Consider the following 14277-nt stretch of genomic DNA (forward strand, 5'->3'; position numbering starts at 1 on the left):
GGAATAACAGACGGAGCGCCAATTACACTCAGTAGAGATTGATTTAACTGCCTTCGAAATTCGATGCCAATAAATGTTTCGAATATTTTCCATTTCGAAATCAATAATACAGATCATCATTACATTACGTTGATATTGTGTAGTTCATTGAAAAGTTTATCTGGAGACACGCGTGATTTTCTGTTTCTAAATTACATAAGAACTGAGTTTTAATTCGATGACATAGTAAAGCAGGAAAGTCTGAAACTCTTGTATCTAACGTGTTGTACGTGTCGGGGACGATTCGACCCCCGGTGAGCTTCGGTAGCGCTCTGAAGATAGCAGACACGTTGGGCCGAAGTTTCGCGAGTTTAAAGAGTACGGCCGGTGGTCGGCGTACGAAGGCTTCAAGATTGCTCGAAAACCGTCGCGCGAGGTGCGCAGGAGTGGCAGAGCTGCGGAAATAGGGGCTGCCGGCGTGATGCAGCGGGTGGGCGCAGCCGGGGGGCCCGGGCCCATCGGCTTTCAGGGCCCTCCGAGATCGCTGAAAATTTCACCGGTCAATATACAGGACGAGCCGGCCGATCCCACGCAGAGTGAGTATTTGAGCTGTTCTTTTCTCTACTTTTCACGCAGAGAAATATCATTATGCGAAGAAATATGTCCCTCTTATTATCAAATTTACAAGCGAAACTTGTAAATTCGTTAAATTTAAACCTGTAGACCTGACGTGGGTCTATTGAACTGATGCAATTATATCCTTTCGGAGCTGACAGTTTGGATTGAATACCTTCTGCAGTGATTGTTTGAATAACAAAGTTGAGTAAAAATGATCACGTTCAGCAGAAAAAGCAGCTTTGCAAATGTGCAAGTTTTAATATGATTCTTGTTGAATTCTTCACTGATCTAATTGTATAAAGATATTAAAGAATCTCACAATAATTGCAAAACCGCTTTTTCTGCTGAACGTAATCATTCAATTTTCTCCATGAAGCAAAATTAAGAATACATTATTATATAATTGAATCTATTATTAGTTCTGAAATCTTGTATTGTTGTAGCAAGCGCCATTTTACAAAAATGTCAAACAATTCAATTTTCTTTATGTTACATTTGCAAATTTGAATTATTTTTATTAAAAGAATGAATACATTTAGTATTCATTCTTTTTTATATGAATTACATCATGTTGATTTCTTCAAATTAAATAATGCCTTTTGATCAACATACATGTATTATTTTAGATTAATATCGGAGCAATCAATTTACATCGATTTTTTTATTCCAATTTTTGTTATTTCTTATTGTATGTATAATTGATCAGTCTGACTTCCGAGAGGCTTATATGATACTAAAATATATAAAGGAGCTTCGCGACGCGTAGAAACAAATTGCCATTTTATGTTCCTCATAAAGTAAGCTTAATAAAATCTGTACGAAGCAAGATAGACACCACTAGATGTGCACAATAATACACGTTCTAAGTATAAAAATAATGAAATGAGACACGCCGGTCAGATAGGATATTTTCCATTCCTTCGATCTCACCGATCTTTATTCGTGAAACTCGCATACATGTGCAACGAATCGTTTTAATTTTCGTTCAGAAAGTGAATAAATCTCGTCGTGACTGATTCGATTAATTCTACATTGCAAATAATCTTGTTCGATTGAAACCGTTTTTTTTAACGATAATGGTAATTTTTTTCTATCAATTAACTACAATTTGCACAGTTTGCTACATCGTCGCTGTTTAAACGTTTAAAAAACTCGATCGCTTGAAAATTAGCTTAACGTATCACTTCGTTGCGCGCATGTCGTAATTAGATGGCCAAATAATCCTCTCGTATTCATTATTTATCTACGTTAGCGTAAATCAGAGAACAAATGTATTAAATACGAATAATAGATATCCGATATGTATATAATTATTTATACAGTTAAAAATTATTATTTAAAAATATTTTTAAAATATATACTTTTAATATCTTCAAACATTTAATCTTGTCATTTATATATTCTATTTTCAAAAAAATTTATTATTATTTTCTTGATGTTTGTGATTCTCAAAAATATGCAATCTTAATAATAAAACGCAACAATTTTATGACTTACCTTCTGTTAAAGGATAATATAGATATTTCTTAGATTTGAAATCGCAGAGAGGATTCAACGACAAATACGAACAACGACGAATACACGTCCCGAATGATTAGATTGAGTATCTCGTGTTTAACGCAAACTGCACGCACAAACTATGCTAAACTATGCTAAACTAACACCATAGCCAAATTATTACACACATGTTGAATATTTTGGTAAGTGTGTAAGAATGCGAAACGACCTCCTTTCACGATGTGACGTCATTACATTTCTGTTGGCATTGAAGTTACCGAGAAGTCGCGTGTCTAGTCATCGCAGGTGAATAAAATCTTTTTGTCGCGTGATAAGACGGTAGTTAAAGTCCGCGTGATTTATGAGTGACGACTTCTCGCATTGCGAATCATAAAAAGATTGCGCTCTCAGCATACGCCAAAAAAAAAGAAGAAAGAAGGAAAAAATCACTGATCCACGGATACTTTTTGAGCAATTTATACTTAATGAAGTGCACTTGGTAAATAAATCTTGGGACATTACCAAAGACGCATATCGCCTTCGTATTTTCCGACGTAATATTGACCATAAATCAAGGATGATGGTCACAAGCAGAACAGGCAAGGGAAGCGTAACGGACGTGAAACCTGTTAATGTGCTTGTAGAAATGCGCGATCGATCAATCGTTAATTATCTTGCCGCTTAAAAGCGATCATAGAAATGCCAAAACATGTCTAAGAGAACTTTGATATAATTTCCATCATTATACGTTATCGACGCTGTTCATCATGTCGAAATACTCTTCGTTAATGTGGCCAAAAATCTTCATCAACATGCTGTATGCTAATGTTACGTCGCATGCATAATGATAATGTTAATCCAAGATGCAAATTACCGCAGCAAGTCGCGGCACCCGTTCAGCAATGAACACGAAATTCTTTATCATTTAACATATTTCTTTGTTACATTATCGGAAAAGCTTCTTCTAAATATCCGATGACGTCGTAATTTTAAATTTCAAAATAATAGAATTAAAAACAATTATTGTCAAATTCTGGCATTCAGAGGAAAGTCATCACATTACAACGATTACATTCAAGTTATACTTTTTGTATTCAAACTTCATTATTATATCATTTATTGAGAGAAAAGTATTTAGTATTCGTGATTTTAATTACATGGAAAAGTAATAATGGTTAAGGACTCCATTTTTGTAGTTATTATTGTTGTAAGAGTCATATATAATAACAATTATATTCATAATTCTGTATAAAAATAATATACGGTTGTCCCCAAAAGCGACCATAAAATTATAGCCGTTTAACATTACAGCAGTAATAACTGTAAAACTGAAGCTCCTATAATTATCTTACCATGTAGTTGTAGTCACAAATACCAAACACTTTAATTTCTCTCTGTAAGATAGCATTTCCTCAAGCGTGCAAACATTATATACGTTAAATAGAATTCAAGTTCGTAGTAATAATCAACTATATAATTTTATCAAATATCAATACCGAGCAAATATAAGTTATTAAATTTAATAACTATAACAACTTATTAATTTGATATTTAACTTATATTTGCTCGATAATGACTTTTGATTAAATTATAGTTCATGATTATATACGTTGTTTCCAGCATCTTCTATATTTAGAAATTAAACTAATATAAGAATGATGAAAAATTACAAAAAAAAGGAATTGCAAATAAAAAAAAATGAATAGATATGTAACATCAATAAATATATGGAAGAGATAGAAAAAAAGAAGAAAGCAAAATTTTTATTTCGCCAATAAATCAATGATTTCGATCTTGGATATAAAATTTATAATACTTACCACTAAATTCGGAATGGGAATATGTTTGATATTATGTTATATAACCCGGGGAACTTACCGTTGTACGATATAAAGTGAATGATGCCGCTCACGCAGGAGTCGGCGAGCCTTTTCCATGTGCAACCGTGTGCTCGTGTGCTCATTTATTATTAACGCGAGTTATCGCATTTTCATAATCGGATACATGGAATATTCAACGGCGCGAAACGATTCGCCGATGATTTTCTGTAATTAAATGTTACAGTATTGCGTTTAACACGTGTTTTTCGCGCGCGCGCGCGAGCGTGCGATCCGACGAAGTCGCAATTATCGCGGGAGCAACATTAATATCAGCTGTATTTATCACTTATAATTATTGCGGCGCTATATTATTCGCGAGAAAGAATGGTGGAGTGCATGCACGATCGCACGAGCGCGTCAATGATACGATCGCGGTCTTTAATTTATGCTCGCGATTAATTCGATAATGTGTTCAATGAGACGGATGAATAATTAAGTCGATGACCGCGATGTAGGCACCGTCGAGAACAAAGAATAATTAAATTAACGGAATTGTGAGATCGTAGTAATGCGAGTTCGCAGTGTAATCTCAATACGAGACCAATGTTCGATGCAACATGAAAAATCGAAAAGAGATCTGTGTTATTTCATCTCGATGCCTTTTTCAATGAATAGATATAGTTCGTTAATCACTTGATGCTTGAAAAAACTTCGGCAAACAAAAGTCTCTGGCTAAGTTTAATGGATATTTCAACTCATCTCAATGAATCTTTGCAACACAGTAATGAATAAGTTAGGTAATTAGATTTTGATATTGTATGAAGAATATTCAACTTTATACTCTAAATGTGAGTTTAATTATTGGTTAACAAGGTGATTATAAATGAAATTTCAAAATTTTAGTAATTAATCGAAGAAATACAGTCACTGTAACTGAAACTTTCGTGAATTTGCTAGATTCTGTTGGAAGATTTAAATTTTTTGTTTCGAAGATCTAAGTTTTTTACTAACAAACTCAAAAATATTTTAAAAAAAGATTTAAATTTGTGAGTTAGTATACAATTTCGTAAATTTTAAGAATTTTTCCACTTGATTATACATAATACATTCTTCAATTTAGTTACACAATCGAAAGTAGATTCAGCCAGTTTTATAATTCGAGATTAGACCGATGAAAATATAAATCAATTAAAACAAATAATCCTATTTTCGGGCAAAGCGGATCTTAATGCTTAATAATACTAATATACAAATTTTTGCAAATACAATTGAAAAAAAAATGTATTTATGAAAATTTGTATATTAATATTATATTAAGCACTAAGATCCGCTTAGATCGAAAATAGGATTACTTCTCTTAATCAGCCAATTTTTCTACAAGTATTCCATTTCCAACATTTTGATAATCGCTTCCGATAATCAAAACACGGAAGAGAGTAATTATATCAAAGTCTTTTAGAGAAGAACGAAAAATATTTTCTACTTCATGCGAATAATTTACTGTCACAAACAATTTACTTTCTAAACATAAATGAACAATGTTTTTTCTTGTAAACGTCATGCCATATAATAAATGTAATAAATAAAGTAGATAATATATAATGAACATAATAAAATATCGAGAAAACCGAGAAAAATTTACTCGTATTACTTACCGCGGTGACGGTCGAGAATGCAAAAACTCGTCTCTTCCACCTCCTTCCCTGCCAAGTCCTGCGGCGAGATACAGTTTGCGTCGGTTTTAATTAACGACTCATACATTTGCATGATTAGATTCTGAAACAGAGTTACGCGGTATCAATATTCTGTATATGGAAAACTGCGACATTAACGCTGAGATTCTTGAGCTCGCTGACGCACACAATTCTGTCCCGCGACGTTTATTTAAATATTTAAAAATATCCTTCTTTATGTCTTTCTTTTTTTTTTTTCATTGTCTAAACGCGCACTTACATTTGCGTACAGCCGATTTATAATTTCATGTAAGTCGCAAAAGCAACTATACGTAATTAGAGTAAACAAGTGACGCAGCAACGTTCTACAATTTTGTTTATCTGATTATTTTTCTTTTGATGAGGCATACAATCGGAAAACAATGAACATTCTAATCAGATCACAGATATCTATGCCTGAAAATATCTGAGATAGGATATTTGGAAGATGTAAATTTTTTGTTTCGAAGATTTAAATTTTTTAACAAACTCAAAAATATTTAAATTTGTGAGTTAGTATAAAACAATTTCGTAAATTTTAAGAATTTTTAAGATGAATATTAATGTATTATAAAAAATTTATGTATCATAAAAAAAAGGATGGGATTTAATTCATAATAAACTTAACATATTCGCAACTGAAAACGTAGTACTGTCTTTTTGCGGATTAAATTTTGTAACGTAGAAACTACATCTTTTATTTATGACAGGTGGCAATGAATTTACTTGCATGTTAATTTACACTTATTTCATAAGTTTTTTTTTAAGATTCATATAAGATGAATATAATTAATTCAAAATCAAAAATTCTGCTATATTAATATTTTATAAAATAAAAGCACGTTACTTTATTTATTTTCTCTTTTAAAGAGAAATAAATATTCCATAATTTTAATTTATATATTTTAAATTATAGTTTTATTTAACTACATATCAAAATATCATTTAAGGTAACTCTTTTCTTAGATTCATCTTTGTAATTCAATAAATATTTTTTAGTTTTTTATTTTATCATATCTTATCTTCGCTCTCATGCATAAATTATTTTAAAATTAAAATTAAATTCCATACTGAATTATGAGTTATAGTTTTCATTTTTTCTGCTAAAAAATTTTCATAAAAATTTGTTGATATCTTCGTTAATAACTAAATACCTTCAAGGTACATTTCCTCATATAAAAATCGTGTGCGGTATTAGTGTATAATACAATCGTGAATATGTTAATAATCTTTTAAAATTCAAAAACCACTTTTGTACAATGTTTCTCAAAATGACAACTGCCCACGACAACTTTAGTGTCTGTCGGACGGAAAATCAGTTTGCCGCTGTTATCAACTGCGAAATAAAGATCCAGCTTTCAACTAGTATCCCGCTAATCCCGATTGTTTGCCTCGCGAATGCTCAATATCAACGAACGATTTATTTCATACGCGTGAGAGGAGAGACGCGTGCGCGTTAAGAAGCGGGGAATCGGCTTCGGTGGAAATCATCAGCCGATTAGAGTGCAGATGTTCTCATACGGAGATTACGAGCCGTTTCCACCCTCTGCCGCGGTGCCATCGTACGGGGTTAGGCTCGGCAGGGGCGGCGGAAAGTGGATATAACGTCATAGGGTAGGCTTGATTGAATTATCATGAGTGTTTGCGGAACGGCGGCCTGCAATTGAATTAGATGCGGGGCCTTTTCTATCGAAGCGCGTAGACATATATCAGTGTCTAGACGCGAATTTCTGCGTCTTCCCCCTTCTCCTCCCTCTCTTCTCTCTATCTTTCTTTCTCTCCTTCTCTCTCTGTTGGGGACAAAAATTACTTATATTTTCTTATCAATCCTCTTTCCATTGACATGTTGGAAACAACGAAACCAATCCGAATGTATTTATAGAATAAAATATAAAATAATAAGTAGATACATGAAAACTGTTCATGATTAACTTGAAGGACATATTTGGATAAAGCATACCCAATCTAATTTGATTGCTTATAACTTTCATAAAAATGAACATATAAACCAAGCGAACGCATACCTTTATTAACAAAATATAAAGTTATAAGCAACGGAAAAAGCTTTGGAAAAATATTGGAAAAACGAAGTGTATTCTTGTATTCTATATCCAAAGCGGCGCAAAAATGTTTATATTTATATATAAAACTGTTGAGTTAAATATTTATTTATTGCACTTTTATTTAATATAAATTTATTTAAATATTTAATATAAATATTTAAATCTACAGCAGGTTTAAAGAGAGGAATCAGAAATCGGCAGGAAGGCAATCGTACGGAATTATATCTGATTTGTTATCGATGAAAAATCGACAATGATGTCCTGATGATGCCGCGATTCTCGAAGAAGTTATCCGGACGTTCCAAGCTTTGGACGGAAGGAACGCAATCATTCGGTACACAGAGTTATCGATGATCGGAGAGATTCTTTGCGAAGCGTGTACAACGAAAAATCAGTGTATCCCGTGGATCAAAGACATGCCGCTCAGTGAGAAAAAAGCGTCGCAGGCGTACCGAACAAGACGTCTGATAACATTTCGCGGCTTATCGCGCAGTCGATTGATTAACCGGTCGATCGACACGATAAGGATCTCGACATCGGTATTTGTCGTCGCGTGACGCATCTCGAAACCACGTAATTTTGAAGAGTTCTAACCTCAATGCTAAAATAGTACAAATAATGACGATCTAAAGACCATGATGATAATCGCGAAATGAAATGGCGGAAACGAATAGAGATAAAAAAAAGGTTCCAATATTGATGATAAGGGTCAAGTTATGCTAGTGGCACGTATTGACAAGGAGAAAAATTTCTGATTGAAAATAAAAGAACCAGAAAATTCTGATCATATCAATTCTCTCAGCTAAAATTATATAATAGTGAAAAAAATTCCTAAATCTAATATTTTCTTGAATAGTACTAAGTAAACATTTTCTTATTGCAAATAAATATTTATTAAATATATATTATTTATTTTCTTTTTTTGAATAAATATTTGAATAAATATTTGCAGTAAAGAAATGTTCGCTTAATATTGTTCAAGAAAATATTATTATAATATTGTACTTAAATTTAGAAATTTTTTTTCAATGTAATAACAGATTCAATTAGAAAATTTTGATTTGATTCAATTAGACTCTTTTTTCCAGTGCGGCATATATAAAAAAAAACGGTTTTGCAAAAATATTTTTAAAAATTAGTTAGATATAGGTCTGAAAATAATTTTGTCTGGACCATTAAAATAATCATGTAGGACGCTCAAACTGGTTGTTAGAACGTTAAAACTTTTTGCGGCATTGTTATCAACGCTTAAGTGTTTTGCATAATTATTTTTACGGTCCAAGGAAATTATCTAGCTAAATTTTTAGGTGCTTCAGCAAAAAACCGTTCTTTCTGTGTAAAAAAAACTTAAGTAAAACGTAAATAGTAAACAACTTGGCCAATCGAGGAAAGCAAAAATATAAAACAGTAGCAAACAAAAAAAATGTTGATTTGCTTTATACTACTTACTTATTTTTTCTATGTGCCACTATAATTTTATCGCGTTGAAAAAGTTCTAAGTTGATAAAAAACCGATCTGAAATGAATCACGTTGTCGCTATTTGTATCGTAAGGATACGAACATCGATAATATGTAGGGTCTGATCGTTTATATATAGAAGATTCAATATCGGTTTACAGGAAGTAATATGCCACGCGATTGCCACGCAAAAATATGTTCGCGTGCTATGGTTTATGGTCACGGCTGTTTACGGGCCATTTGGTCGTTGTTCTAGCTACGAAAAAGTCCAGAAGGCCCGGACCGGATCGGCTTGGACCGATGTTCGAGTCGGGCTGTAGTCGGCGCCCGGCGCCAGACCCTCCAAGTCTCCGGTCTCCGATTTACAACATCGTAGTATCGGACGTGGGGTCCTGTGCTTCCCGTTAGACCCCTCTAACGAGAAGGACCACTGCCGCTGTGGTTCGAGAAGGCTTATCGCGCTCGGGTCGCTTATAAAGAAGTGTAATCGTCGCTCGGACGCGGTACGGTATGTCCGATTTATCGTCGTTCTTAATCTCGCCCGGACGATTTTTCCTCTCGGAGAAATCGCAACGGGCTTTGCTACGGGTGGTCATCCGAGTATATTTTATGGTCACACACCTCGATACGTGCACTTGTCGCGCGATGAACATATAACATGCAAGTTTCTCGGACAGCAAGGAACGCAGACAGGCATCGTCTGTCTGTTTACCTAAGCCTGCGAGGCACGCGTCCGTTTCATCAGTTTTTAGCGAGGCAAAAATTTGTACGGTAGGACGGCCATAAAGTGCCGGTGATGTTTGACGAAAGGATTCCTTGGAGAATTTTTCGTTGCTTGTAAAAGGTCTTTATATATTTTGCACCTTCGCGAGGGAAAACTATCATTGGGATAATAATTATTCTGTTATCATCTTTAGACCGCTAAATATTATTTTTCGTTATAATATATATTTTTATGACAAGACGTTTGTTTATTAAAACGATCGTGTGTAATTCATAAAAAGAATTTGATTAATTAAGTTTCTTTGCAAAAACTAGAAGAGATTATATTTTCTCATGTTTTTTTCTCGCTAGTTCATATTTACATGTATAAATTTTACACAGATGAAAATATTTAATTCTTTCCTTGTGTTTCTCGATAAATCGATAAAAGAGAAATCAGATATTTTTATTAAATTATTTAACAAAACACAATAGAGACTTTTCTTACACAGAGCTTTAGAAGTTAAATGAGAAGAAAAATTCGACGAGAAAGTGCGATACAAAAATTAGTCTTCACTGAGATCATATTAATTGTTTGTGTAGAACAGAATCTGCTCGAAAAGAACAGCTTCGTTGAAATATAAAAAAATTAGACCAGATACAAATATGAAAATAACATGTTGCACCGTCAAAATAATTACATAGAACACTCAAGCAAGATGATAATGTTATGTTTTGACTTTCAGCAACTAGTTTCCAATATAATCTAAATTATCTAAATTATATTATCTAAATATTATCTGAATTATCTAATTATGTTTATTTTTTAATCTGTATCTATCTAGCTAAATTTTTAAATACTTCAGCAAAATCGTTATTTTCGTATAGCATTAATTAACATCGAGGACGAACAAGGGAAACTCCATCGAGATTAAATTCGAAATTCTGAAAGATGGAAATGCCTGCATGGATAGATCTTTCGGTTATCCGCATTATCACCGCTTTGCAGACGGTGTACAGCACATGCGTATCAAGCGTGAGGAAAATTTATGAAGATAAATCATTGCGTTGTCTCGTGCGATTCCTATGCCATATCGGATGCAGGGTGGATCACCGGAACAACAGGAGAGGGATGAGATGCGACCGACTCGGAGTCGCACGAATTAGAACCTGCTCGGCGGCGACGTCGGGGCGCCGGGTGGACGCGCAGGAATGCTGGCCGGACTGATAAAAGCCACGGCCAACACCTACATAAATTTCAACGGGGGATATCTGAGGATTGGCCTTTTCGTTCATTTAAACGTACGCCCTAAATTTAGTGTCGACTGCGCGGTATCCGCGTATCGGCGCCGAGGATGTTGCGTTTGGTCCAACGCGCTTGTCATCTCCAGCCGAACGTCGCCAGCGAGGTCTCGCGTTGAATTCTAGACGATTAGGACGGTCGTTATTCTGGTAACTCAGGCAGATCTCTTTCTCGAGGCTTCGTGTGAAGCATGTATTTTGCGGGCCTTACACCTTTCCCAATTTATTCACGAACTTCATTCGTCGACTAACTAGTTTCTTGATTGTCTTGGGATGCGTTCCATTTTGTGTTCACAACATGCGAGTATTATCTCTATTTGTCCTTGTTTAACATTTGATAAACAATAAGGATGAAATGATTCCAAGCGTTGTGAGCATCAAGTGAAACGTATGTTAACCTTGACAGAAGATTGGCGGCAATAAACTTTTTGCACAACAGTCGATGAGATTTAAATCGTATTTTTGTATCCGAACATCCGATATCGAATTATCCAATAATATCTTCTTATCATTTTTATAGACTATGCGTCCATGAAGAGACAGATGCGGGTTGCCCATATTTACTCGATCAGACATTGCGAAACGATTTCTGCATTTCTGCCGACGTGATACCGCTCGCAAATTTGCATGTTACTTCTCCCGTACTTCACTCCGTACTTTCTTCTTCCTTTTTCTCGCCGCTAAATACAGTCGAGTGTACGCACTTACGCGAGTGCGTGCATGCGTGTCCGTGCATACATTCGCCGGCTTGTACGCGCGTATCTTGGGCGGCCAGCTGCACGAAAAGCAGATCGAGAAGCGCGAGAGGAGGCTGCTCCGAGTGAGCTTGTAAGGTGCATTCCCTGATTCCGCTACGAACTGGCCGGTAAAAAAAGGGAAATAATTAGCGGAGGTGTTAATGAAATACCAAACGAACGCCGTGGGACACCGGGTCGGCGCCTCTGAACTGCCAACCAGACATCCTCGACACAAACCCCGGCGCCGCTTCCCTCCTTCTTTCCTTCGTAGTAGCAAGCTACTCTAAGATATCTCCTTGTTCCTCTTCTCTTTCTCTCTCTTTCTCTCTTCTCTCTCTCTCTCTCTCTCTCTCTTGCTTTTTCTCTCTTCTTTTCCCCTTCTTCTCTCTTCATCCTTTCCTTCTTCGTCTTCCTCTACTTCAACATCTTACATTTCTTTGTCGCATCTATCTACATCTTCCTTTTTCTTATTTTTCTTTTCCTTGTCCCATAGAGCAATCTCCACATTTCTTTTTAATGTTTTCTTCTCTCTGCCTGAAAATAACGAGCTTGAAAACTCTGAATTGCATATCGGCGATTTCTTGCATTTTAAATGAACGTAGATTTTATTGTCGACGTTGTTCGTTGCGAGTAACATTTCAGAGTAAATGTTATATATAAACAAATAACGTTATATCTTTTTATATATTTATATATATAAATTAATGATTTTAAGCGATGCAGTAATACCGAATTAAAGTTTATGATACTAAATATAATTTGCACGTCAAATGTTGAAATGTCAAATATGTATATTTTACATTCTAAAAGATGCATTTTAACGAGTCGAATTTAGAGATTAAAAATGATAAAAATGAAAAAAAATGGTAAATATAGCCCTTGACAGTACTTGATACAGTATTCGAAGTTAAATGCGATGTCGTCACATAAATAGATGACGATATCGTGTTTAGCGATATTATATCTTTTGTAAAAAAAATATCACTGGCGTTCACTAACACAAAATATGTGACCTACAACTGACTGGAGAGAATGACCCGCCACCCACATTCGGTCAGTAGCGAGCCGATCCAAAATCATTGCAGTCGTAGCTCTCTTTTATCTACAAGAGAGGAACGAGGGACGGTGATGTGGAGAAGGGGGAGGACCACCTTGCCGCATGACATTATTATCCTTCGGCGTGTTCCAGAGATCGAGTTTTGCCACCGATCAATCGTGACGAGGGCCAGGCAGCACATTCTCCCTGTCTTTATCGACGTGACTTCGCCATGCACTTCTCCCGTGAATAAATTATATCTCGGCTCGGCTGGCGTGAACCGTACCGTTGATACGCTTTTAACTTTTTCTGGGCACTCTCGACGGTCAACACTAAAAAAGGCATCACGCGGGTACGTCTCGCATTTCTTTGAACTACACAAAACCCGCACAATGCTGCACCTTCAAATTTCCATATTTAAAGGTATATTTATAAATATTAAAAATAAACGAATAAAAGTACACTCATTCATAAATAGATATAAAAGAAAAGAACAATTTTGCTGAAATATTAAAAAAGTTAGATACAGATTTGAAAATAATAGATATTGGATTTGAAAATAATGGATATCAGAATAATTATATAGGAAATTCAAACATAAGCCGATATTCATAGTCAGATCTTATATTTAAGACCGTCTTAAGTAGAATCTTAAAATGTTATGAACCAATCAGAGAACCGTATTAGCATTTTAAGATGTTACTTAAGGCATTATTAAAATAATGAGCAGCAAAAATAAAATTTAATATTCTAGCAATCAGACTGAGACAGATTGAGTGTCTCTAATTATTTTGATAGTTCAATAAAATTATTTTCATATCTGTGTATGTACCTTTTTTTAGATACTTTTAGACTTCAGCAAAACTTTTCTTATACATTTCCATTTTGTATTGACATTTGATATCGTTTTATATCGAATAAATGAAACTCGAGATACGAAGTCGACATTCTAGAAAGAGCTTAAATTGTACAAGCTTAAACTGTACAAAATTGCATTGATTGCGATTAAGACTCGATGGCATGATGTGCGCTAATACAGTTATATCAACGCGTCATATGATTGCAACATTAACGGGGGATTAACCTTCCATCCGAAGGATATCCATCCACCATAATTGGATAATAATTATTATTCCTGTCATATCACGTGGAAGTTTTAAGTATGAATTGCAAATTACAATCGTAATCTGTCGCCTGGCTCATTATTACTCATTAATGTCAACGCAACGTGATCCGTACCAATAATCGGCTTGCTGGGAACGAACGATGACGAAAAATTAATGGCTTTTAGAATGAGAGAGGGAAAGAGAGAGAGAGAGAGAGAGAGAGAGAGAGAGAGAGAGAGAGAGAAG

At 34.8% G+C, this 14277-nt stretch overlaps 1 protein-coding gene across 1 annotated transcript in view; it reads left to right on the top strand.

The window, feature by feature from the left end:
- The first annotated feature begins 460 nt into the window (after nucleotides 1-460).
- LOC105624095 (insulin gene enhancer protein ISL-1) overlaps nucleotides 461-14277 on the top strand; it is a 39073-nt gene continuing 25256 nt past the window's right edge. The window contains exon 1 of the mRNA XM_012205455.1: nucleotides 461-575. Within this exon, the coding sequence (XP_012060845.1) occupies nucleotides 461-575 (115 nt within the window). The remainder of the gene's footprint in view (nucleotides 576-14277) is intronic.

The sequence above is a fragment of the Atta cephalotes genome, assembly GCF_000143395.1.
Source record: "Atta cephalotes unplaced genomic scaffold scaffold00073, whole genome shotgun sequence".
Classification (NCBI taxonomy): Eukaryota; Metazoa; Arthropoda; class Insecta; order Hymenoptera; family Formicidae; genus Atta; species Atta cephalotes.